Raw genomic sequence first — 24761 nt, 5'->3', positions numbered from 1 at the left:
AACGAGTTGGCAATTCTCTCTGATATCAGGCAAAGCATCTGGTTGAAATTTATACAATATTTTGGCTTTCCTTCAAAAGCCAATTATTTCCCAGGGATTCACTGTGCAGCCTAGAAGATATGAGGAGCTTATCATGTAATGGGATGCCAGAATGCCAAACAGAAGCTAATCTTCATCATGTTTTGCAGTAATTGGATCCACAAAATGGCTATTGACCCAGCTACATTTCAAGAGCTACATTGCCTCTTCCAGTAAACTGTTTATCACAGCACTCAAGACATATCACTCAAGGAACTGTGGCTAATCAGTGGATGCTCCATCCAGACCTTGTTAACATTCATGTGGGAAGTAGTGCAGGGTAAAAAAAGGGAGGTATGGGAGAAAGGGAACAAACAAGAGAGAAGGTTCTAGTGGGAAAATTCAGTTGAGGATGTCAGAAATGGTCAATATTAATAAGCTAGAGCTTTGACTGGTTTGAATAAAAACAGGGCAACAATTTGGTGTGGATCCAAATCCTTCTGGTTCTAAAATTTTAATCTCTACACCTGCAGTGTCACAATTCTCAAAACAGTGAAGCGGAAGTGATCTCTCACCTGTTTACTCCTGGGGTGCAGAGGGATCCGCAGCAGTCTCTCTGCAGTCTGGTGCAGAAAGTGTGGGTCTAGCACTCTGATTTTATTGACGTCACCCAACCAGATTTGGGGAGGGGGCTTCCAAAAGCCTTTCCTGACCTGGAATGCACACATAAACACAGAGAAAGATAAGACACAGTATGTTGTGAAATTAAAAGAAACAAAAACGGACAGAAAGAGAGTAAAAGATTGCTATTTCTGGCTGGCACACTGAGTTCATTTACGCAAACAGATGCAGTTGTGCAAATTAGCAAGTAATGACCCTGCAACTATTAGCAGTAGGAGGCCGGAGGTGCCGGGAGCAATGGAGTGAAGGATGTCTGCGATGGAAACTACATTTAACTCTGAAGGGCGCTGCCATCACTGAAGTCAAACCTTTTAAGTATTTGTTCCTGATATGGATGGCTGGCAAGGGCTGGAAAAGAAGCTAAAAAGGAGTGTGTTTATATGAGGCAGAGAAAGAGAGTGAGATGGAGAGCATTTGTGTGTGTGTGTGTTTGTGTGAGTGCATTCTCACACATATCCTGTACCCTCTTCTCATTATAGAGGATTTCTTTGAGCCACCGTAGATCTTGCTGCTTGAAAGGCACCAGGACCATTAGCGTGCCAGGTTCGTTGTGCAGTTCAGGGTTGTAAGAGGCCGACTCGGGGTAGAAGAACCTCATGGTGGTCTTGTTCCCCACGTCTTCCTCATAGCCTCTCACTGGGGCATCATTCAACCTGAGGCAATGAAACGATACTACATTTAGGGACAAGAATTTTAAGTTTTGTTTTATTAAGGATTTACATTTTTGCAATCATTCATGCAGAAATATAGGAGTTGTTTGTTTTTATCACAGCAATAGAGAGCCTAAGTGGTAGTGTAATATTAAATCATCAACCAGGATGTTTTTGAACTGATGTCCTAGTAAAAAAAAAAAAACTCATTTTGAAAAGGTTGCCTGCAAATAGGACAATTCACACTAGAGTGTTCAGGGCTTAAAATTCAATATGTGCTGTATATTACTTTTAACACATTCTTGACACAACATCTTCTAAAAACCACATCATAACTCATTCCTTGACCAAATAATTTAACACACAGTAGCACAGACTGAGAGCTTGTTTGGTTAAATGATTTGTCTGCACTTTGGAAACTTAAGTCTCGACAGGCTTTAACAGAGTCTAACGGTGTTTCTATGACAGAAAAAGCCTGATGACGTCCAAGTCTCAGGCATGCATTGAATTCTGAATGTCAATAACCTTATTCTCCTTGGCCAGGGAACGATTAGCTTCTGAGAGGAGAGGGAGAGATGTGAGGGAGTGAGGGATTTAATGGGGGGCTGATAGGGGGGAGAAAAATGCATTGTGGCCAGGCCAGATTCTGGCTGTTTGAAAGAGGCTTATAAAAACTCAGAATGCATGTGTTCATTCCAAGGCTGTAAAGTCAGATTTGCAGAGTGCCTTTGTCCCTGAGTAAACTAAACGCTTTCTTTTCTCCTTTAAAGAACTTCACTTGACCCAAAAGTTTGCTAATTGCTGAGAGGATGGCTCTATGTCAGGGTCAGACGGTCACACAGTCGGATACTGTCCATCATTAGTCTACTGCCAAATGAATTTATATCCTGCTTTCAGTGGCGGGGAAAATCACCACATTCCCTTTTTAAGGTCATTGGGTTTAGAAATTGGGTAATTATTATTGATGAGTCACAATTTGTGAGATATGAAAATATAGTACAGTCACCTCCTAAAAATGCATAGCCTGGAGTGGAATCAAAAAGCAGCTAGGCGAGTTTGCAAAACCTGTATATTTTTTCATGTTTACCACAATTCATTTCTCTTCTCTATGTACAGCATGTCAACAGTAATAATAATAAATGAATGTGATAGTACTAATAATACTTTCATAAGGTGTTCTCCTTTGTGCTTACCGAATGACCACATCATATTTGTTGATGATGCTTCCCAAGGAGCTGTTTTTAATGGCAAAACCATTGCCTATGACTACACAGGTTCTGCATTCAAGGCTGTGGAGAAAGACACACACACATATACACACAGTTCAAATGTGGCACATTTATGTTCATCCACTCCTCCCACATGCCTGAGATGAGTGACTTCTGTCCAGTCAGAAACAAAATGCCATCCTCTCTAGAGATATAGCTGACAACTTATTCATCACTAGAGCAGTTGCACCCAAGGGTGCATTCTTGACTATTATGAGGAATTATGTGGCTAAGTATGAGGCATTAACAACAACCCATAAGTTCCCATAAGTAATCACAGTGATGAAGTCACGTAGGACTAAAAACACATTACACGATGTGTACCACAGCTGGAACACACAGAAAAATAGTCCTGTTGTAGTGTCAGTTATTAGATATTTATTGACAAATATGAATTTATAGTATTTTACAATTACTACTGGGGTAATTGAAAACCTGTGTTACAGGAATAAATGGTTGAGCTTAAGTATCATGTTCCAGGTTGACTAAAATGTTCTCGCACTTACTTTTCAATGTTAGCTGGCAACTGATAATTTGCAATTACAGCAAGAACTTTCAGTAGCAGCAGCTCTGGGAAAGAGAGCAAGAAAATGAGCAATTGAAAAAGGTTAGTTGTTCGAATGCAGAAGTGCAATTCACATAAAAGATGGCATAAATAATATTTGTGAACATATAAAAAAAGTATAAAAAACACACCTTCATAAAACAACCAGTAATACCAGGATGTGAGACGTGCTGAGTAGATTGAGCAGAAAGAGCAGAGGATAATGTAAAATCAACATACCACTGCCCTTAATGCCATAAGGCAATGCCAGGTTTGACAGATGCTCCTGCCAGAAGAAATCCTCCACTTTCAGAAAGAGCTGCGTCCGTCTGCTAATGCTGCATGAAAAATGTCAGAGCAGGAATTACAACATAATACTGCAGTGCACAGGGTTTCACGGTATAGATGAATTATATTACAGGAGGGTTTGTGGCTGAGAGAGGGGGAGCTGTAAGACAGCGAGGATCAAGAAAACTACTTAGAATTTTTTGGCTATAACAACTATCAAACCACACAATGGACAATACCAACTGTGCTGCCAGACAGTACAGTGTTCATATTGGTGCATGGAAAAGCTTGGTGTGCTTGATGGATGCCTTAACTTTCCAAATGTTCTGGTATCTATTAAGCAGGTAAACCGGACTCATTGTAAAGCAAACCATCCATGATGTCATTCAATAGCAATTTCCTTCATTAAAATCCTCTGTTGGCATTTCTCGACTGAGAGGGAAAAAAAAAAACAATAACATTCACAGAGCCTGTGGAGTGAGACAAATGTGGCAAGTTGTAATATGTGAAACTGTTGCTTTCTGTGTTCACTGGCTTCAGACTCCAGCTGTTTATGACCTACTGTCTTTGACAGTGAGTCTCTCAGACATTTATTACCCTCATGTGCCAGCTAGCTCTTTACAGGAGAACAGGATAAATCTCCAGGGAGGGGTCTAATTAGAGAAATGTCACTTTGATTGCCTGGAAGGCCTCCCTGTGGGTGTAATGACTGATGTGAAAATCCAAGAACAACCAACCAGCAACATAATGTGAGAATGCAAATCATGTTCTTTTACTGGGGTAAACACAGCAAACATGAATCTTGTCCTGTTTAAAAGGTCAAAAGGAGGGCAGTGGAAGGTCTACTGGGCTGTAGAAATAAACAATGACCTTGGAGGAGGTTGGGACAAGCCACAGAGACTATATCACTATTTTGTAACAGAACAGAACCCACAAAAAGACCAACAGTAAATATACAGCTGAATAAACTGATAATAGAGCAAAAGAAAATAAATGAGAGGGGGCTCAGGGCTGTGGAACAATGATTACTTAACAAGGCAGAACCAGAGGAGGACAAACAAGCTATTGTCTGGCTCAAAAAAAAAAAAAAACTTTATCAAGAGCTCATTCTTAGCCACCATTGGGTTTTACATTAACGCTCCCTCTCAACCATTCCACTTGAGTTGCTGAAACTTACTGTAATCATGATTCAGATGGAAAAACATTTTTTTTTTTTATAATAAGCCCTGTTCTTTCTCACTATGGATATGCTTTTCCTTCATGACTTCAGTCCTGACAATTCCAAGGAGCCTGGCACCTTACGTTCAAATGAAAATGTTGGCATACCTTTAATAAGCCATCCACTCCCTCCAGTTAGAAAAAAAAAAAAAAAAAAAAAAAAAAAAACACAGACATGCCATTACTCACTTAAAGTTAAGGCTCTCCCACTTCTTCTGGGTTAGCCAACCACCACACGGCGACTTGCTACTGCTCACAGACTTGCTGGTGCCGCCATAGCTGAAAGACAGACAATCACCACAACTGGCATGAAAACTACTGCTGAATGCAGAAAAACACAGTGTGCCAGCAACTGGGTCCAGAACACTCAAAAAGTGCAAGAATGGGCATATGTGAAGGCCTAAATTGACCAGCAGCTCAGACTGCCCGATGATCAAAATGTGGGTTGTCTTCCTAATTTTTAGTGACTCAGCACGGCACAGACCTCATTAGCTTATTTTTTTTTTAAGCAGAAATGGGAATTTCTGTAATTGCGTGACCTCAATACCAAAGAAAGAAAGAAAGAGTTGTGTTAGCGTGTGTGTAATTACCTTTGAAGTATGGTATAGGAACAGTAGTATGTGACGAAGGTGATGAAGAAGATGAGAACTGGGACAAGCCTAAGGCACCATGCTGGAGGCAAACATACAAGACTTAAAAAACAGGACTATAAAGTTTCATATACAACACATACTGGCTTTAAAGTCTTGACACCATAAAGTGAGATTTCAAGTTTCCTTTGATGTTATAGCCATTGATGTAAAGGACACTGCAGTGACTGATCCTGTGAAAATAATCCACCGCTTTTAATCAACGACAAATGAGTAGTATGGTAGCATCAGTACCAGGCTGGGTACTGAAATGAATAATAATGGATTTCCAGTAAGTACTACTTGTTATTTAGAGACAACTGCACAGGTCTACATGATACAGTACACCCCCATTGTGGTCTCAGTTTGATAGCAGAAAGTGAAACTCGTGCGTATTTGAATTTAAACGTATAACCTATTCAATAGCACCTAAAAGTGTTCTTCTTTAAATACTAGTCAAATAAAAAAATATATATGACACTTGAGGGAAATTTTATATGCATTGTAATTGTGAGTTCTGTGAACCTGATTTGATTTTGACCAAAAGTGAGTGACTGAGTAAGTGAGTTTTGGAAAAACCATCTCATCTTCTCTATTATTTTCCATTTATGCTTACTGCACACTATGAGTTTCTGTCCTAGGACAATAGCACCATGTATAGACAAGTGTATCATGTCTAAAGCTGAACATCAGTGGTATGCTTTTGAATTTTGAGAGGTCACTATAAGAAGTACAGGTACATCCATGAATACATATCTATGTGTGATGAAATAGTTAAAGCTTCTCTTCAACCTGTCCGTCTACAGCGGGACTGGGAGAGGCGTCACAATTTTAGACCATACATACACTTCCAAAATAATAATGGATACTTAAAACATTTTGGGAAGTACGCATATTCGCTTTCATTCCAAGAGTTCGATGAGAAGATTGATACCACTCTCACATGTGTACACTAAATATGAAGCTACAGCCAGCAAACAGAAACTCAACTGTAAAAACAACAAGTTGCAGTGTTACAGGAAGTTATGTGTGGGGCTATTTCTTGCCCAGGCAGTGACAGTTGCCTAGCAACCTCATGCTGCTGACAAGACTGAAAAATGTTTTATTCCTTTAAGGAAACAAGCTACCAAGTACCAAGAGACCATATTTCAAACACTCCATGGCACAACAAAATACAGCACTCTTCAATACAACTGCCACTCTCTTGTTGAAAATGAATCACTGCAAAGGGTCTTTGTCTATGGTACAAAGGCAAGGGCCCTTCTTTACATCAAAGGAAAAAGGCTTAAAAACCATCAACACAGCTTTGTGTTTTCCCATGATAATTTACAGTAGGCAACATCTAGAGGGAGTGCAATTTTTCAGAAGTGACTAAATGTTGTGTGGCTACAAGCACAGCAACAAGACTGCTGTTGCTAACTGTAGTAGGGATGGTTGTCACTGCTGAATACAGTATATTAATACAGTAATACCAAGCGGTGCCTGTGGTTTAGTGGTAGAGCAGGGTCTCCACCAATTAGAAGGTCAGCGGTTCCCGGGCAAGACACTGAACTTACCATTTACCACATATTGACGTGAAGTTTCATTCTACAGTGATGGCTGTAGATTATTTCAAACTGTGACCTCAAGGTCAATAGTCTTAACATTCTGCAGATTTTAAAGGCAAAAAACAAAACTAACTGGTGGTACTGAGTACAGGAAACCCAATGAAAAGAAACTGGTTATAATGTTATAGATCTGATCATTAATCTGTGACAAAGTGCATTTTGGTCCATGTAAAATAACACAGATCAAATTACTGCTTTACTGAATATCGAGAGAGAAAACTCTCATTCAAGTAATCTGCTGTATGCCTACAACAAATCAGAACAAAGCGCTAACAACATCTGATCTATCTATCTATCTATATATTTCATGCGCAGATGAACTCAACCACCCGCAGCAAAAGAGCTTACTTTTAGTTGCTTTCTGGGACATCTTCACGTGTTCCTTGGTCCTCTCATGTCTACACATGCATGAGGTTATCCTGTTGACAGATACAGATTGTAGAATGAAATATACCACAGTTAATTTAGTCATACAGGGCATCCCCTACATACACACAAATAAGCTGTACTGACAAAGTTTAGGCTCACATGAGGTTGCAGTAAATGGGAGTGGCAGAGAAACAAATGGATTCAAGGAAGAAAAAAAAAAACAAAGAACAGAAAAGATAAGGAGAGAAAAAAAAAGAAGAAAGAAGAAGAGAAAGACCGAGATAGAAGCTGAGCAAGAGAAAGGCAGCAGATGAAGGCCAAAGAGGATCTGAACTGAGGGACATTTACAATACCACAGCATCACATCAGCTTCAGCACTGTGTTCTTGGTTCAACTGTGCTATGCAGATTTCAGATTACAGTTTATATCAGATTAAAAAGGTATTTAACGCTACATCTGACTATTGAATGCACATCTTATCCACAATCTTCCTGAGGCCAGAGCAATCCATTTAACCAAGTAGTTGTATTGAACATGCCTGACACCGCTTCAGAACCAGCAAATCACTGAAAAATCAATACCAAACTGCAGGACTGCACAGCTGAATATCTATTTTGACATGTGCATGTGTGCACATGTGCTTGCTACATTGCAACAACAGTAATGTAATACTGCCGCATAGTAAATCATGTACACCCAAACTTGGAGACAGTAAAGGAACGGAAACTACACGATTGATTAACACCACTACAGGGATGTTCTGCAGATTTTGCGGCAGAATATGTGGACACTCAAGCCCCTCCCTGTGACACTAAATGGTCATTTCACAACATAAAATATATGATATGACGTGTAGTTTCTGAGAGTTACGATGGAGCAGGTGTGTTTCCATCCTGAGCCGGTTATGAGGCTCTTCTCTGTTGTGCTTTGGTAGCACAGGATTCAACTGTTCTGTGCCTGTATTCTTTGTAGAGTTGAATTGTAGTGCCCAAGTTGTGCTCATTAGTTGATAAGAATTAATTACAACAATGTTGATAATTAATTTTTTAAGTCATTTATTGAGCAAAAATACTAAAACATTTGCTTGCTAGCTTCTCTGATGTGAGAATACGCTGCTTTTTATGGTCTAATATCATTGTAAACTGAATATCGTTGGGGTATTGGACTGTTGGTCAGACAAAAACAATCCAAATGTGTCACTTTGGGCTTTGGAAAATTTAAATTTGCACTATTGTCTGACATTTTACAGAAAAAACAATTTAATTCATTAACAATTAATGTAGCTGCTAATGCAGCTCATTGTTTGGCTTCATGACATGCAGTTGTTAGGAATGAGTAATTGCAATTAGTACAGGTTCTCCTAATGCACTTCATGATTAACACATGCCTAAATATTGCAAACTGATGCCCAAGTTTCCAAAACATGTAAATGAGCTTCTCGGGAAACTGTGCACCCACCAACCATATAAACAAAAAACTAGAACATTACTACAGAGCATCTTACCTTTTCCCTTTTTCATTTCCAATGATTAAATCCTCAGTGGTGCAGATGTAAGGAGCCTGGGCTTCTCCCTGTAATATATGCAAAACATAATCTGACATATTAAAGCAGCTGGAGAATATCTGCACAATTTACTTGGGATTCTTTTTTCTACTTGTCTTTGCACTTGATTAGAGAACTACAATCAAATTGCAGCTTTGAACAGGAAGTAACTTCAAAACAAGAAACTCCCATTCATGCATGGCAGAAACTATTTTTGTGTAAAATTTATAACATGCATACACACATTTTATTTATTTTTTTTATATATATATATATATATATATATATATCTCAAAAGTAACTGACGGATTATTGGCTAACAAAAACAGTTTGTTGCAGCCCTACATATAGCCCTATAGCTCTCTATTCGCATCAACATCTGGTATAAAATACTACCTATCACCTCCAGCCTCATCACCCCCACCCTCCTCACCATGAGGGAGTTACAGCTGGACATACTGTAGCTCCCAGGAGTGTGAAGCACAGGAGGCAGAGGACCTCCTCACAGACACCACAGGCAACATAAGATCAGAGCTGCACAATAGCTCGCTGTGTGTGATACAGTGTGTGGGGGGCGGAGGGAAGGCTGGCTGGGTGAGCAGAGGGGGTCAAGCGCTGCGCGATGTCGTGAGGCAGGCTGGCCGGCTGACTGACACTGGCAAAAGTCCTTAAGATGTGAGGGACCAACAGAGCAACAGAAATGCCCTTCGCCACAGATGTTCTTGAAGCATTGCTGCAAGTCTAACCATGGATCACAAGAGAAATGCAGACAGACCACTTAAAGAGCTTAGTCACACACTGTAGTGATTAAAGATGAGATGTCAGGCAGCACAGTGAAAGTAATTCCAGCAAAAGCACTCCATGGGAAAATGTTGTCAGTGATTTACTGGTTAAAGCTCCTTCCTCCCAAATTCCCAAGGAAGGTGAGGGCTGACAAGGCTAATACTATAGCTACTTAGCATTAATAGAAACATATTCTAATGCTGTCTCTAATTAAGCTAATTATTACAGATAAATATTTATGTCAACATACTTGGGTGGTATGAGAGCTCTGTTTTTAAAAGGTATTGTGTTATAGTAGCTTTGAGTAATAATGTAAACAAACAATCATTACATTCATGTGAATCAATATTAGATCAAATTGATGTATGGAGTTTGTATCATGTATTAAGTTTGAGTTGCTAATACATTTATTGTGATATTGACATAAATGACTCAAAATTACATTATGTGAACCACTTTCACCTACCAGCTAGTTTCTCTCAACCACAGACACACTCGCTAAAGAAAATCACAGGCGCGTTCAGCTCACAATAGAAAATCAACTCTAAAAAACACATAATGCCAGAATTTAATCCAGTCAAAAGAGCTAAATCTGGTGCCCATTTGTAACATTTTGACCGCTTTTGTGAAGGAAAGCTTTCAAAGAAATTGCAGGCTATAATCAACCCTTTTTGCTTCCTAAAAGCATCTGCATCTTCAAGGAGCCATAAGTGTGTAGAATGTACAGTAGATGAGATGTGGTGATTCCCTGCAGGGCTTTTTTGTGGCAGTCGTGGTGAATTTTGATCCTGGGATGTGGCTTTTCTCCAATATGCCTCTTTGTCAACTTCAACATTCCCAGATTTCAGACATCTAATTATTAGTTATCCATTGTGAAATATTTTATCATGAATCATCTCTAAAAAATTCCATTTCCAATTCTGCTTTAATTTTTTCTCTTTTTTACTCAATATTTTAAGTCCTCCTTCCTGCTATTCTATCCACTTGCCATTATGAAATTTAGGAAAGTGTTTTTTTTCTTCCATTCGTATTTATTTCAAGAGGTACTGTGTTTCAGGAGTCCCTTGGAGTTTTAAATTTCAAACAAATTTATTTGAAATAAAATTAACTACAATATATTGCTATGGAGACACAAAAGGTCAACCAAATTTTATTTCATCTATTTTTTTATTTAAAATTACACAGTATTCTAATATTTGGAGTTATAGTAGCAGGGCTGTCCTCTATTGCTCAAGATAGCTAAAGATGATTGCCTTGGAACATAGGGAAACAGTTAATGTTTCACAACATGAACTCCACTTCTTGTTTGCAAGACTACATGTCGACTAATCAAATCACATCTTGCATAGTCAAGCTTTCTTAGCCAGCAGCATATGTCTCATGCTGGTGGTCAAGTCTTCATAATGATGCCAACAGGGCACTCTTTTTGATGTTTTGATTTAAAGGAATTGTAGATCTTGAGATATTTGGAAATATGGTGGAAACATTGAAATGAGATGAAAGAAGTAATTTAACTAGGTAGTATTCTGTGTGTCTGTGCCTGTGTGCGCACACTTCCCGGCATGAACACTCTGGTGACTTACTCATCCTATTCACTACTTTGGAAATCAATCTGGTCGTAATTAGTTCTATGGAAGAGATTGCTCTGTTGTTTCTTAGTGTTGACTATGGGATGGTGTGCAGTGTTTGGGAGGCCTAATCTGGGTGTAGGGCAATAAAAAGGTCCAAGATGTGAGAAGTTAACAAAATATTAAAATCAATTCTATATTTAATAGGATATCACCTTCAAATAATACCTTCATTCCCTCCTCATTGTCTTTTCCATTCAACTAATGATTAAAGGTTCCTCTTCTTCATGTTAAGAACCACTATTAAGTGTTGTTTGGTTAAAATATCCCCCCATCCCCGAAATATGATTGGATCCCTTTGGTGCCCCCCTAACGCCATTGGGCTAGAGTATTGTAAATCTCAACAGCTGTTTGATTTGCGATGAAGAATCATACACCACCACCACATTTTTCACAACAGGAGGAGAGACATGACTCGAGACTTTTTCAGCAAATTAACACCACGTCTCGGTTCATGGTATGTACACACTCAATTATACATTTTGAAATATGTGGTCTGGGGTGTTGCCGTTCTCCGCTGCAATAATATGAACTCCAGACAGTCACAGTGCAGTTAACCCACATGAACAGACACAGATTTCAAGCTCAGTACATGGAGTGCAGAGAACACACACTGCAAAGTTAAATCAATGCCTATGCTGCCATGGATGAGGGAAGTAGGGGTGCAGAGTATAAAATCCTTATAAAAAGCATCACTTGATAAAAAGTGTGACACACAGAGAGAGCACACGAGATTAAGCCATCATGTGGACAAGCAAGAGAGGGAGCATGCGAATATGGACATAAGTGTTGATGTGATATAAAAACTGTTGATAAGCCTAACGACTCTACAATTCTGTGGTTTAGCTGTGAAGTATATGAACTACACTGCAGACTGGAGTCTATTAGTGACAGACAGATCTGCCTTATACGCTCGTCTCCTTTCTGAAACGTCTGTATTCTCAGTGCGCTGCATTATTATAAACTGGTAGTGGGTCATCTCTCACCCCACCAGGCACTGTGTCTCCCTTGTCATCCCTTTGCAGTTCTCATGCATTAGTTCCATGTCGTTGACTGTGTAGTTGCTGTAGGTACTTTGACATACAGTAGGCTTAACTTGGTACTCATGTTTGCTGAAGTGTAAATTAACACTCAAAATGTTGTAAATTGCTGTTATTAGAAGTTATCCTGGCCATTCAAATGAATAGAAAAAAAAAAATCATGAACATAGCACACCATTTAGTATGACATTATATAGACCTCTCCGCACCCTCACTGTGACTGACTTCCAGCATCCCTGTGCTAATGTGATGTTTTTTTGGTTAAATTGTGTTGTCCCATCCATGCAAAACGATTCAGGCTCTTGTGCAGTGCCACTTTTCATGTAATACCACTGGGCACTGCACAAGAGCCTGAAAATCGTGCCCTATGTTTTCTAAGCCAGTTTTCAATGCTGTATTTATATCCTGATAGAATTTTCTGATTCCCATGTGACCCCTGATTTAAAAAGGTCTGGGAAATAGGGAATGCAATGGAATAGGTCCAGGACACAGACTAGCAGGTAGAGCTGGTGCAGATCAATAATTTATTAAAAAAAAAAAAAAAAAAAAAAAAAAAAGGTTTACACTGAATTGGCAGCCAAAAGCAACTCTCAGCAGGTAAGCAATCCAAAAGAGAAAAACAAGTCCAAGCAAAGCAGGCAAAAAAAATTCACAGACAGGCACATACAAGGGAAACAAAGAATTCAGAACTCACAGGTACAAGAAACCAGAGTACTTGACCAAGATACAACGATGAACTGACAACTGAACAAAGGAAGGACACATACTTAAATACACTTAGGTTGGGGAGACAATGAGACACAGGTGAAACTGATCGAGACACAGGTGAAAACAATCAAAGCAATCAAAGACTGGAAGCAAAACTAAAAGACACTTGAGGGAAGGAGCCTATTTCAAAATAAAACAGGAAATGACTGAACTCAAAGTGCAAAACCATGACACTGTGCCCTTCAAATAAACAAATCAACAGATTTATTTACCACATCACTAAACTTAAATAATAAAAAGGTATTAACACAGGATCATCCAACAAATAAAGGGGTCTCAAGATTAGGTGATAATGCAGAATCAGGTTAAAGGAGCCTAGTAATAGGCCCCTGTCGTTTCAGTTGATATTGTAAATGAGTGTGTATATTAACAAATTTGCAGTTACTGAAATGACCAGAAACTATACACAAAGTGAACCTGGGGCCCCAGACCTTCAGAGACAGCTTTACATATATCCTGTGCTCTTATGGGGTTAAATGTGACTACACTCAATAAGAATAAGATCCATGAAATGTCCATGAAACCCCCTCAAGGACTCATGGAGGCCCATGGGCCTTCACTGCAGTGACAAGTACACCAGAATATGACTGCATTTGACACAATTTTGGCCAAATCTTACATATTGCCCCTTTAAGTATAAAGGTCAGTGTTAAATATTTTACCCATTGCAGAGGTTTAGGTAGGAATATGGTTGGTTATTAAACACATTATTCCAGGAACCATTATGTTAAGTTTCCTCTGGGTTAAACAGCAGCACAAATGACGTTTGTGCTGCTGTGCTTATTCATTCTAAAAAAAAAGAGGCATAGGTTCAAACTATTTGAATATTTATTTTTGCACAATATATACATAAGATGGCAAACCAATACAACAAGAGACATATTTACTTATAGGTATATTTGTTTCAACATAAACATGTCTTTTAAAAGATCTAAACATTACAAATTATGTTTTGGGTGCACATTTTCAAGATGTGCCTTCGGGTTGTTAGTGCTGGAATGCTAGTCTAACTGCAACTTACATAGCTTGCATACAACTTTATCACAAGGTTCCACAATTTTGCCTTCTACTGACCAAAATCCCAATCTCAATTAGACGCTTTGTCTCGTTTTTATAGAAGTTATTTGGATGTATAAAACCTCTTAAAGCCCACCGGGTCACCAGCTTAAACTAGTTCTAAACTGCTTAGATTGCACATACAAATGTGTACATCTAAACTTTTATTAACATGTACATGCTACACATTGTTAGATCGATTAAATTCTAAGTTCATTTTACAGAAACCTGATCACCAAAGTATAATTAATTCAGATTTACCAACATGGTAAACAAGAGAGATGGAAAACAAAGTGGTGACTCCCTACCTTTGAAGCGTTCATAAAGTCAGAATATTTGTCCATTTCGTGATCAAAAGAATCAAAATGGTTTTTCATAAAAATGAATCTTAAATTAAGTTTATCTTAAGTTATTAAGTTGAAATAACTACGGTAACCTTCGGTTTTTATCCTTTCTAAGGTGGGCTACCGGTGAGGTTTTAGAGTATTTCTCAACGGGGCTTTTTAGATTCGTCGGAGTGCTAATCACTCTCTCTGTGGCCGAGTTGGGTTGTCAACTCTCTGCCATCAATATCACCAGGTTGTTGCTGAATTATTTGCTCGTTTGAGCTAGACCTACATTTAATTAGCAATCAATGAAAGTGACATTGTGTGACTCCTGTCTGTCATGCAGTGCTTTCAGTGCCTCATAGGATTCTGAAAATTATCATATGTCAGATTTTTTTTAATAATTAGATTATATAATTTAATTTAGAATATTCGTTGACAGCCCTGTATGAATGGTACTAAAACAAAGATTACAGTTGTTTCACAATCATCATATTACAGTTATGAATCTTACATAACCACAAATAGATACATTACCTCATCGCTATGCATCCTGCAAACAGATGTATTTAAAAGAGAAAAATAGTATTAAAAATAAGTTGTATCTTTCTTTCACTCGCTTTCAACATGAGGCGGCGGAAACACTACCGCTTTTTTTTGTGCTGACACCTCCTTTGAGACTGGTGGGAGCTTAATGGTATGTGAAACAAATTTTAAAAATACATTTTCTCAATATTTGATGTGGAGAGCTGCTTAAAATGCCCTTGTTTGCCTGCAATCCATACTCATTTTATTTTGTATAATTACAATTATCTTTTTCACCTACTGGCTGCACACTCAGGAGAAGCACTAGTCTGTCAGTTACTGTGTCAGAACTAGCTCTGTGGTTGTTAGTATTTTTGAATGGGATTGTATGACACCGTAAGTTATTACTTTGGTAAATGGTAAATGGACTGTACTTATATAGCGCCTTTCTAGTCTTTTCCAACTACTCAAAGCGCTTCAACTACATATCCCATTCACCCCATTCTTACACTGATGGCAGGTGCCAACTGCTCATCAGTTCAAAGAAAGTAAATCATTCACACACCGAAGGCACAGCCCTCCTGAGCAATTTGGGGACACTTCAACATAGAAACACCAACCTTCCAATTGGTGGACGACCCGCTCTACCACTAGGCCACAGTCGCCACTTTGTCCACACATACTGTACATTGCAATTCAGTCAAAAACAACAACTGCAATCTATGATACAGGTTTACTGATATAATTTTTTATGTTGTCTGCACTCATCTTAATATCTGTTTTTAATTTTTGTTTGTCTTTTATGCCCTTTGCCCTCTTAGGACTGCACTGCAATACAAAAAGGTATTGCAGCCATCAGCAATTCAGAGAGTTCAAAGAGTGCACTTCAGATTAAGTGTGAAATCACTTGAGGTGATCATATTAATATTGTATGTTGTTATCAGTTAAATTTCTGTACCCAGTTTGGGTAGTATGGGTATATTTTAATTTCTGTGCTGTGATGACAGACCTCAGCGTGGGCTGAATAATTTCCCAGGTGTCCCACTATCTACCAGTTGGACTGGTAGATAGTGTTTAAGGGTGTGACATACACTGACTTGATCCAGCTGTGAAGATCAGTGGCACAGTGCCCAAAAGGAACAAGGATCTGATCGCATAAGTACCTTATAGGAAGGTGAAGTACAATACAAAGCCATCAGGTGGATTTGCAGCAGCAATTTGACCTTTTCAATTTGTCTACCTAAGGAGATTGTTACATAACTTATACAGTATAAAGGTTGATAAAATACATATAATAAATATGATGGCAAGCATGGTAATTGGCAAGTGAAACCCATAATATAATATGCATTCTTAGTTATTCTCATATATTGTTCTTGTTGCTGCCAAACTAAAATACACAGGTGGATCTTTGCTTCAATTTCTGCAGAAACTAGCATAAACAAGTTTGACTGAATTTGCCTAAATGAATGTTTAGAGGGCAAATGTGTGTTCAACACATCTTAACTGGTTTTCAGCCAGACTGCAACGACTGATTCAAGGAGTGCTTCACGACAGAGTCACTACTGCATATGGCATGGTCTGTCAGCCAGTTTGCTTCAAGTTGCAATGTGGAAAAAAAAAAAAACAAAGCCCCATGACATGAAACATCAGGGGTTACAAATAAAGAAAATAACACTATTGTAAAGTAACAGATCTGAAACAAACTAAATGTGTGTACTCTTCAGTCAAATGTTGCATTGCTATCTTCAGGAGTATGTAGCAAATTTGTGGGTTTGGGTTTGCAGCAATAAGCAACACACTGGACTGATAATTTTAAATAATTTACATTTCTTGATGACAACAGTTAATATGGCATTAATGCAACAATGCCAATGCAGCTCCTTTGCCTCTGAACTATCAGCAATGGCCAGAAATATTATATTATACTAGAGTTGCTGAGAAATAAAAGCTGGAGGCTCATGCTTTAGTGACTTAAATTCCACTTCAAATTAGATCCAATGCCACTGATCACAGGGAACATAATAACTGCCTGTGGTTGAATCGAAACATGTTCGAAACTATATGTCAGCCAAGTTGTTTCCATCCCAATCTACAGTCCATCCATCCATCCATCCACCCAAAGGAGACGGAAAAATATGTCACACTTACATAAATGTACAAATCAACACTCGTTCCAGCCCAATTCAGTTTGATATCTTGTGATCCAGTGAGGCCAGTTACAACAGATCCGAGCTGTTTTGTGCCTCCCAACAACAAAACTCCTAACACACACGCTGTTTCTGTGTCAGCACGGAAGGGGTTTGAATGTTCTCACTCACCAGCAGTGCTGCCCGACAGATGAGGCTTAATCCGTGGAGCGAGCCTGTACAACAGTACGCTGCAAACAATTTCACGTTGCTTTTGGTGACAATCGCTGCGTGGGAAAACCAGAAATATGCCTGTGCCTGCGTGTCGCGCACACGGGTAGAAGCGGTAATGTGACTTGAGCTTCGAAGCTCATCCCTCTGAACAATGTAGCGGAAACAAACCCCGCGCAGGGTAGTTTACTGTCGGTCTGACTGACATGAAGTCTGCTGGCTGATATAACGGTTTACTGGAAAGCTTTCTATCTGTTACAACACGTTCTGCTTTTCTCTCAGTGCAGGGACGCATGCGCGTGTGGGTACGCGCACTGGGCCACTACATAGCACACATCCAAATACCATGGCTGCAAAAATGTACAAAATGAAGCCTAAACGTGCTGGCATTGAACTTGAAGTACACAGGTTTCCGAAATCTTCCATGTGATCTCTAGTTTATTATGATTATTTGCCCTATGCCTCCTCAATCCGCCTCAAACTGGACAACATCTGGAAAGACTTTGCTGTTGGCTGTGATCTTTTAAACTCCTGAATGCAACAGATAACAGAGTGAAACACAGAGACAAGCAATGGTGGAAGAAGCACTCAGTTGTGCTACAAGTAAAGATCCTGCTTTCAAAGTTTTGCTTAAGTAGGCTACATAAAAGCATCTATATAAAGTTAATGTACCCAAAGTAAAAGTACTCATTTTGCAGAAGGGTTCATTTCAGAATAATATATATTATATAATTATTGATTAATTAATGTGTCAACATCACTTAGATGTTGCAGCTGGAACTACTTTATATACTGCTGGGTAGCTTAGTTTATAAAAATACATAATTTAAATATAATTTATTTGTTGAGTATCACTTGTGTTGATAATCTGAATCTGCAAAGTACTAACTAAAGCTGTCAGATGAATGGAATTATTCAAGTAAAGCACAAGTACCTCAAAATTGTATTATGTGGTTTGTTTCCACCTCTGGGGTCAAGATAACTTTCACCTTTATGAAATAATGATCAAATTAAGCTTGTATTTTCCTTTTAGTCAACTGAGGTCCTATTTTGGAAAGCTCTGTATAGTATATTCAACACCTGGTATAACCAAATTATTCAGATTTCCTCAGCCAGCTGAGCAGCCTTTACTCTCACGTTAAAAACCTGTTGCCCATTGTTATCAAGCTTTATCCTCAACTCCTGCAATTTTGTTGTCTGGACAGTGATATGTCTGTTAGGAAGGGAGAAGTCTCGTGTAGCAAGGTGATTCCTGAACATGTGCAGGCCCTTTATCGTGCCAAAGAGCCTACAGTACATTCAGATCTGGGTGAGGTGTGGTTGATCTTTAGGGTGCACCTTTAGCATAAGGTGGTGTAAACACATGTTTTTGAGCAGAGACTTATGCTCCTTACTTAGAGACTGCTTGGGAATATGGAAAAATGTGCATCTTTTTTGTAGGTGCCCATAGGGAAGCAGTAATGTTGTGTGAGCATCAAAGTTCATCCCTAATGAACTTTGATCCAGGCAGATCCAGACACATCCAAATACCATGGCCACATAAATGAAGGCTGCCTGTGGGCTGAAACTGATGGTTGTGTTGAAGTACACAGGTTAATGAACTTTTCCATGTCAATGATCTTCTGCTAATGACGATGATTTACGCTACCCCTCCTCAATCTAACTGCATATTTCTCCCAGAGGGACCAACATCTGGAGTGTTGTTGCTGTTGGCTGCATTTTATTATATAATTATACATTTATTAATTTATTTAAGTATTTAATTATATAATTATTTAATATATTTAGTTTCGGCCCTTAAAACCCTCTATATGCTACTGCCCAGAAGACTTCAACATAAAAAAGTAGACATAAAATGCTGTGCATTATAATAACAAGCAGACATTGAAAATATACTACATTTAGATGGAATAGAGCCATTCAAAATCATCAGGACCTGACCATCAAATGTGTGTTGCATTTATATTATGCTTGCTTTAAGTCAAGTCAAGTCAAGCTTTAGTATGGATGGCAAATTTAGCAAACCAAACTAAACAAACTTCTCTCATTTGTTTAATCCATACAAAAACCTAAGTCTAAAAACAACAATTTCGCCACTTTGCGGGATGTTATGAGCCAATCAAAACCAGTGGAGACTTCAGGAAGTTACTAGTCCTGGCCAAGAAATAGTCTGATAAGATAACATAGGCTAAACATATCCTTACCTCAATTTCTGTGTGGCGCCCCTTGAGGTGTCTCTTCAGGTTTGTAGTTTTCTTCCCAGCTATTTTTTAGCCACAAGGCTTTTTTCCCCTGACAATACTTTTTTTTCTTTCTGTGGCATTATATTTGAAAGGGGTCCAAACGTCAACCCATTGTTTTCCAACCAAATCCTGCTGTTGCCATCATGAAGCTTTGCGTCACCATCACGTTGTCCAGGTTTCAGGGTTCGTACTGTAGCTAGCTCAAGGCTTTAGAACACCGTTGGCAGCATGTTGCTGGTGCGCAAAAGTTACCAGGAAGCCATGATTTGAGCACGTTGGAAGAGAAATCTACAGCTATGCAGAGACAAAATGGAGATTTGAATTAGGCCTATGTGATTATTTGAAAAAAAGTTAGTAATTTTTTCAATGAAAATAAAGAGAGATTGTGTTAAAGTTTTTATATTTAAATTCCATTTTAGTTTACCGCTTTTTTCGTGAACAATGTTATATGGAGATATAGCATAGATACAGTCTATGAGATATATATAGTCACAATTGTTGTTTAATGAAGTCAGTTAAACTTCTCATCTTGGTCATCAAAAAAAAAGGTTGACAAATAAATTTTGTCACAATTTTTGCTAACGAAATTAACACGACTGTACGCTGAATGAACCCTGTCCTATTTTATTTATAAATAGCAGATTGTAATTTCTGTATATTGACATTGATAAATACAGTAGGCTATGTCTTGACTATTAATGTATGAAAGTTAAATTCATGTTACTTTTCTTTCAATATAATTTATATATGTTACATGTGAAACTGCTCTTCTCAGAAGTCAGGAAGCTCCCTCCTGTGTGTGTGTGTGTGTGTCATCTGGAGAAGGATTTGTTATGGTAACAACAAAAGCCTCGTAGAACATCTGTGCCTTTCAGAGATTAGTCTACATTTTTATCTTACAACGTTGGCTTACCACAAAAGAGGCGATTATCAAGGGTCTTTTATTGTGGTCCTAAATGTCTGCTGTTGTTTAGGGGGATGGAGAAATGGAAGGATGATACAGCATTAATAAAAATCAGATAAGGAGAACACGTAGCACTTCTTGGAGGCAGATGGTGTCTCATGTTAAGAGAGAGAAAAAAAGCCTTGCCTGTGGAAAAAAAATAGGATCACAAATGTTATGCCCCAGTTGATTCAATGAATACCTGATATTCTACATTGAGTGTTCCAAATGCCAACTATCTGCCAGTAAGTAATTTTTTCTTTGAAAGGAGGAGAAAGGCTATTCCTTCCAACTCTTCAACATGTTCAGACTAGCTCAGAGTCAGAAATATTGACTTAGAACATTAATACCAGCAGACCAGATCCATAAGTCTGATCTCTTGCTGTGTTTAGCTGTATCTTTTCTCAACAGGAATTACATTTCCTCTATCATTACTTACAGTCCATTTCAGTGAATAGGTCATGCCGCTGTCAGCAGTTTGTTATGGGCGGGTACTTCCCTTTTACTCTCGCTCTCTCTTTCACACACACACACACATTTAGATACATATATAGAGACACATAGTTATGTTCTAATTGACGTTTATGATAAAAGCTTCAAAATAGACAAGCTGATTCCAGAGAGATCACCCCTTCGTGAGTGGCATCTCCTCACTAACACTCTCTCTTGTCTAATGGATAAAACAGGAAAATACACCACCTAGTGGTAAACATATCTGTATCACAATGTTTTCATCCTATTATAGTATACTGTCATTTGTTTTACTCTGTTAAAAAGACGGTCACATTCATTTATGGTGCTTTAATTCCCTTTATCAATAAATGTCATGGGCTGAAATTCAACTGAATTATGTGTAACAAGATAAGACTATGAACATAATTACCCAGGATATGGGATCATTAATGGCAGATATAATAATAATAAGATAATAAAACTTTATTTATAGAGCACAAAAGCAATAAAATAATCAGCCAGTTCAGGTAAAATCGGGATATGCTTTCAGATGTGTTTTGAAAAGAGACTTAAACGAAGACACTGACTCAGACAACCTAATTTCTTCGGGCAAGTTGTTCCAGAGCCTCGGGGCCCTGATAGCAAAAGCTCTGTCCCCCTTAGTTTTAATCCTGGACTCAGGAACAGACAGGAGACCCCTGCCCGAAGATCTCAAACTACGTGAAGGTTCATAAGGGATTACAAGGTCTAAAATATAGTCTGGAGCCAGGCCATGAAGAGCCTTAAAAGTAATCAATAAGATCTTAAAATCAATCCTAAAACAAATATTGAGCCAATGTAAAGAGGCTAAAACAGGTGTTATGTGGACGTACTTCTTGGTCCTGGTTAAAAGCCTAGCAGCTGAGTTCTGTACAGTCTGCAGTCGTGTCAGAGTTTTTTTATTAAGACAAGTGAACAGACTGGTACAGTAATCAAGGCGTGAGGAGATAAAAGCATGTACAACAGTTTCTGCATCACTAAGATTTAAAATAGGTCGGATTTTTGCAATATTTCTGAGGTGATAAAAACATGATTGGACAAGCTTAGTGATATGTTGCTCAAAACATAAATTGTTATCAAACTAGACACCAAGATTTCTTGCAAAAGGCGTGATATGTTGTGACTGTAATTTCAAACTGCCATTTAACTAAGTCACCACACTGCACTTCTCTAGATCTGATACAGGAAATAACCCCTCTGCTGCTTGGAATCAAATGTTTCCTGTTCATTGTATGGACATCCTTTCCACACACCCAGTGTTAAGTATGCACAAGGAAAAGTCTAACTTGCCTTTAAATCATGACATGATGTGATAAAGGTTCACTGTACATGAGTTCGGTCAGTAGCAGCAGTGTTTTCCATTCAGATCCTCTTGCCCTTCATCACGGTCTTTAATTACTGTTGATGATGATCACAGCAAATGTCACTGCAGCTTTCATTTCTCTTCTTTATCACTTGGAAGTGAAGTCTCAGCGGGGTCATACTTTGACATCAACATGTCTTTTTTTAGAGCTGCCTTCTCCACTTTATCCATTGCTAGAGCTGTCCACATTGCAATCAAGTGTCTCCTCCTTTTCTTCCAGGTCTGGACAAGAAAACAAGAGGAGATTATTAAGGAAACTGTGGAATCATTTGCAGGTGGGCATCTTTTACAAGAACCAAAATGCTAATTTGACATAATCAGGAGAGGAAAGAACTGTTGGCTAAAAACAGATATTCAACAGATATTTTAAACTTGGGGCTAAGACCAGGCTCAATTTATGTCTATGAACCATACTCACACTTGAGCACAGTTTTGTTGAGGAGAGTATAACCTCGGTCAGGGTTCCTGCTCAGGTCAATGTAGAAGTAGAACTTCAGTTCCTGAGGATACTGAGAGCGGGACAGGTTCCGAACTAGGGGAATAATCCGATTGGACATGGGCCCCTCTGCCAGAGCCTGGTGCATTATATACTTGCACCACTCATCCTGCAGGAAGTTAGGAGTGATAAGCAGAGCCCATATGTGGCTGTTCTGCACAGCCTCGCATAACTCTGTGGAAATTGCAGCTCCTGGACAGTCGTCCCTCTGCCGTAGAAAGCACCTAAGGCTGCGGGGTGAAGCCTCCAGGAAAGAGACCAAGTGTCCTGCCTCTTCAATGTCACTGTCCACAGAGCTGTGGCACACAAACACGTCATACTTTCGGCTCCATCGCAGCAGTGAGCTCAGAGCAGACTGTCGCATTAGGGGTTTAGAAGGGGTTGTCCCTGGTGATGATGACGAAGAACAGAATGACAATGCAGATGAAGGTGAAGTTGATATACTGCTGACAGAAGACACTGAGTTTTCTGTCACTTGTGCCTCTTGTTCATGTTGTGCAGATAAAGACACTCTTGATTTCAAGAGTTTCTGGAACCAACCTGAAACGAGAAAGAGACAAACTGTACACATATATGAATCCTTCCTAGTCCATCTATAAGTCATAAAGCTATGGAAGCATGGACATTAATACAAATAGCACAATCATCAGTCTTGTGAACAATTTACATATATTCCACAAAAGTCTAATGTTTTTAGACAACTCAAGAGAAAGAGTGTGGAATTATATGAGCTACAGATAAAACACAAACATAGTATTCAAAAAGATAAAATATGAGGTTTGCATTAGAAATTAAATGACTGAAACCTTAACTTACCATGCATGTTGTTAACATCATCATGCCTGTTCAACGCCTCACCAAAATACTTCCAGTAAATAAATGTTTAATGGTCTCCTTTGGAACTGTAGCTAAACAAATATCTGTTGCAACAATAAGACATAATCCAATAAGAGCAACAGAATTAACAACGACAAAGTGAAAACTTTGTAGAGTGTCACTGGCATCACCAGAAAAAAGAGGAAGTTGTTAACAGCGGAAAGTGACACCTCAATGTGTGCAGTCAAACTTCAAATGCAAAGTTTATACTTCACTGAGCAGATAGTTAACCCTTTGTCAAAAGCATGCTGTATGGACAAATAAATGAAATTCAATATAGCAGAGTTCTGCTAATTTTCAACAAAAAGAACATTTCAAAGGCTAGAATAAGACTACTTTCCGATCTGGATGGTAATATTCTATTATTAACAACAGGAAGGACACCATGAACCGTTGTAATCCAAAATAAAATTCCTAAGCTAATCAGTGAGACTGTCACAATTTATTGTGTGTGTGTTTTATATACAATTTACATATTTTATGTATTTCATATTTACATGTGTGTTGTATATGACTTTTAGTCATCTCGAGTTACAAGTTATGTTGTGTAGAAAATGTTAAACATTCTATCATACAAACATAATTTAAGACAATTGTCGCACTTATGTACACACAACTGGAAGTTTTCTACCTTTATAAGTAATATGTGTAAGACAAGATAAATTTAATTGACGTCATGCAGGGACAATTAAGGGGATAGTGTGAAGGCAATGTGTTTCTACAAATCTACAAAACTATGCATTTACAGCTCCTCCCTGAAGGCCATGGCCACTTCTCACTTTCAGTACTGATGCCCTTTATGAAAGCGTGGTCCATGCCCAGAGTGAACCACTGTAGCATTTTTACATTAGGGGAAGTCAGTATGTATAATTTTCTAAAGTGGTTTTCTTGTTGGGTTATTTAACCACTTGGTGGAGCACATAGAGTCATGCTTTCATTTTCACATTTTTTTTTTCAAAATCAAGTGGAATATAAAAAATGACACACAAAATGGTCCTGTCTGCAAAAAATCTGTCTAAGAAATGAAGCAAGAAAAAACTTTGGGGT

General features: G+C 38.5%; 2 protein-coding genes across 6 annotated transcripts in view; both read right to left on the bottom strand.

The window, feature by feature from the left end:
* Positions 1–19795, bottom strand: part of st3gal4 (ST3 beta-galactoside alpha-2,3-sialyltransferase 4) — a 33037-nt gene extending 13242 nt beyond the window's left edge. The window contains exons 1-10 of one of the 4 annotated variants that reach the window (XM_044203866.1): positions 19506–19795; positions 8777–8844; positions 7252–7322; positions 5258–5339; positions 4857–4946; positions 3402–3499; positions 3124–3187; positions 2543–2638; positions 1163–1352; positions 594–731 (exon numbers count right to left, since the gene is read on the bottom strand). In XM_044203866.1, coding sequence (XP_044059801.1) covers positions 594–731; positions 1163–1352; positions 2543–2638; positions 3124–3187; positions 3402–3499; positions 4857–4946; positions 5258–5339; positions 7252–7309 — 816 coding nt within the window. In that variant the 5' untranslated portion in view covers positions 7310–7322; positions 8777–8844; positions 19506–19795. Of the gene's footprint in view, positions 1–593; positions 732–1162; positions 1353–2542; positions 2639–3123; positions 3188–3401; positions 3500–4856; positions 4947–5257; positions 5340–7251; positions 7323–8776; positions 8845–12960; positions 13043–17262; positions 17626–19505 lie in introns of those variants that run through there. The other 3 variants (XM_044203867.1, XM_044203868.1, XM_044203865.1) reach the window with 3 other exon arrangements.
* A 1478-nt stretch (positions 19796–21273) lies between these two features.
* LOC122879586 (toll-interleukin 1 receptor (TIR) domain containing adaptor protein) lies at positions 21274–24099 on the bottom strand. Of its 2 annotated transcripts, XM_044203871.1 has the most exons (3): positions 23655–24099; positions 22761–23378; positions 21274–22564 (listed from the first exon to the last, which is right to left on the bottom strand). In XM_044203871.1, the coding sequence occupies exons 1-3, from the start codon at positions 23659–23661 to the stop codon at positions 22506–22508; spliced, it is 684 nt and encodes a 227-aa protein (XP_044059806.1). In that variant the 5' UTR covers positions 23662–24099; the 3' UTR covers positions 21274–22505. The 2 variants fall into 2 exon arrangements, with proteins under 2 accessions (XP_044059806.1, XP_044059805.1); XM_044203870.1 differs by lacking the exon at positions 23655–24099 and having other exon boundaries at positions 21958–22564; positions 22761–23424.
* Positions 24100–24761: the final 662 nt, after the last annotated feature.

Source organism: Siniperca chuatsi, linkage group LG7 (genome assembly GCF_020085105.1).
Source record: "Siniperca chuatsi isolate FFG_IHB_CAS linkage group LG7, ASM2008510v1, whole genome shotgun sequence".
In the NCBI taxonomy this organism is placed as follows: Eukaryota; Metazoa; Chordata; class Actinopteri; order Centrarchiformes; family Sinipercidae; genus Siniperca; species Siniperca chuatsi.
The sequence above is the reverse complement of the archived record's forward strand: the minus strand, read 5'-3'. Positions and strand labels throughout refer to the sequence as shown.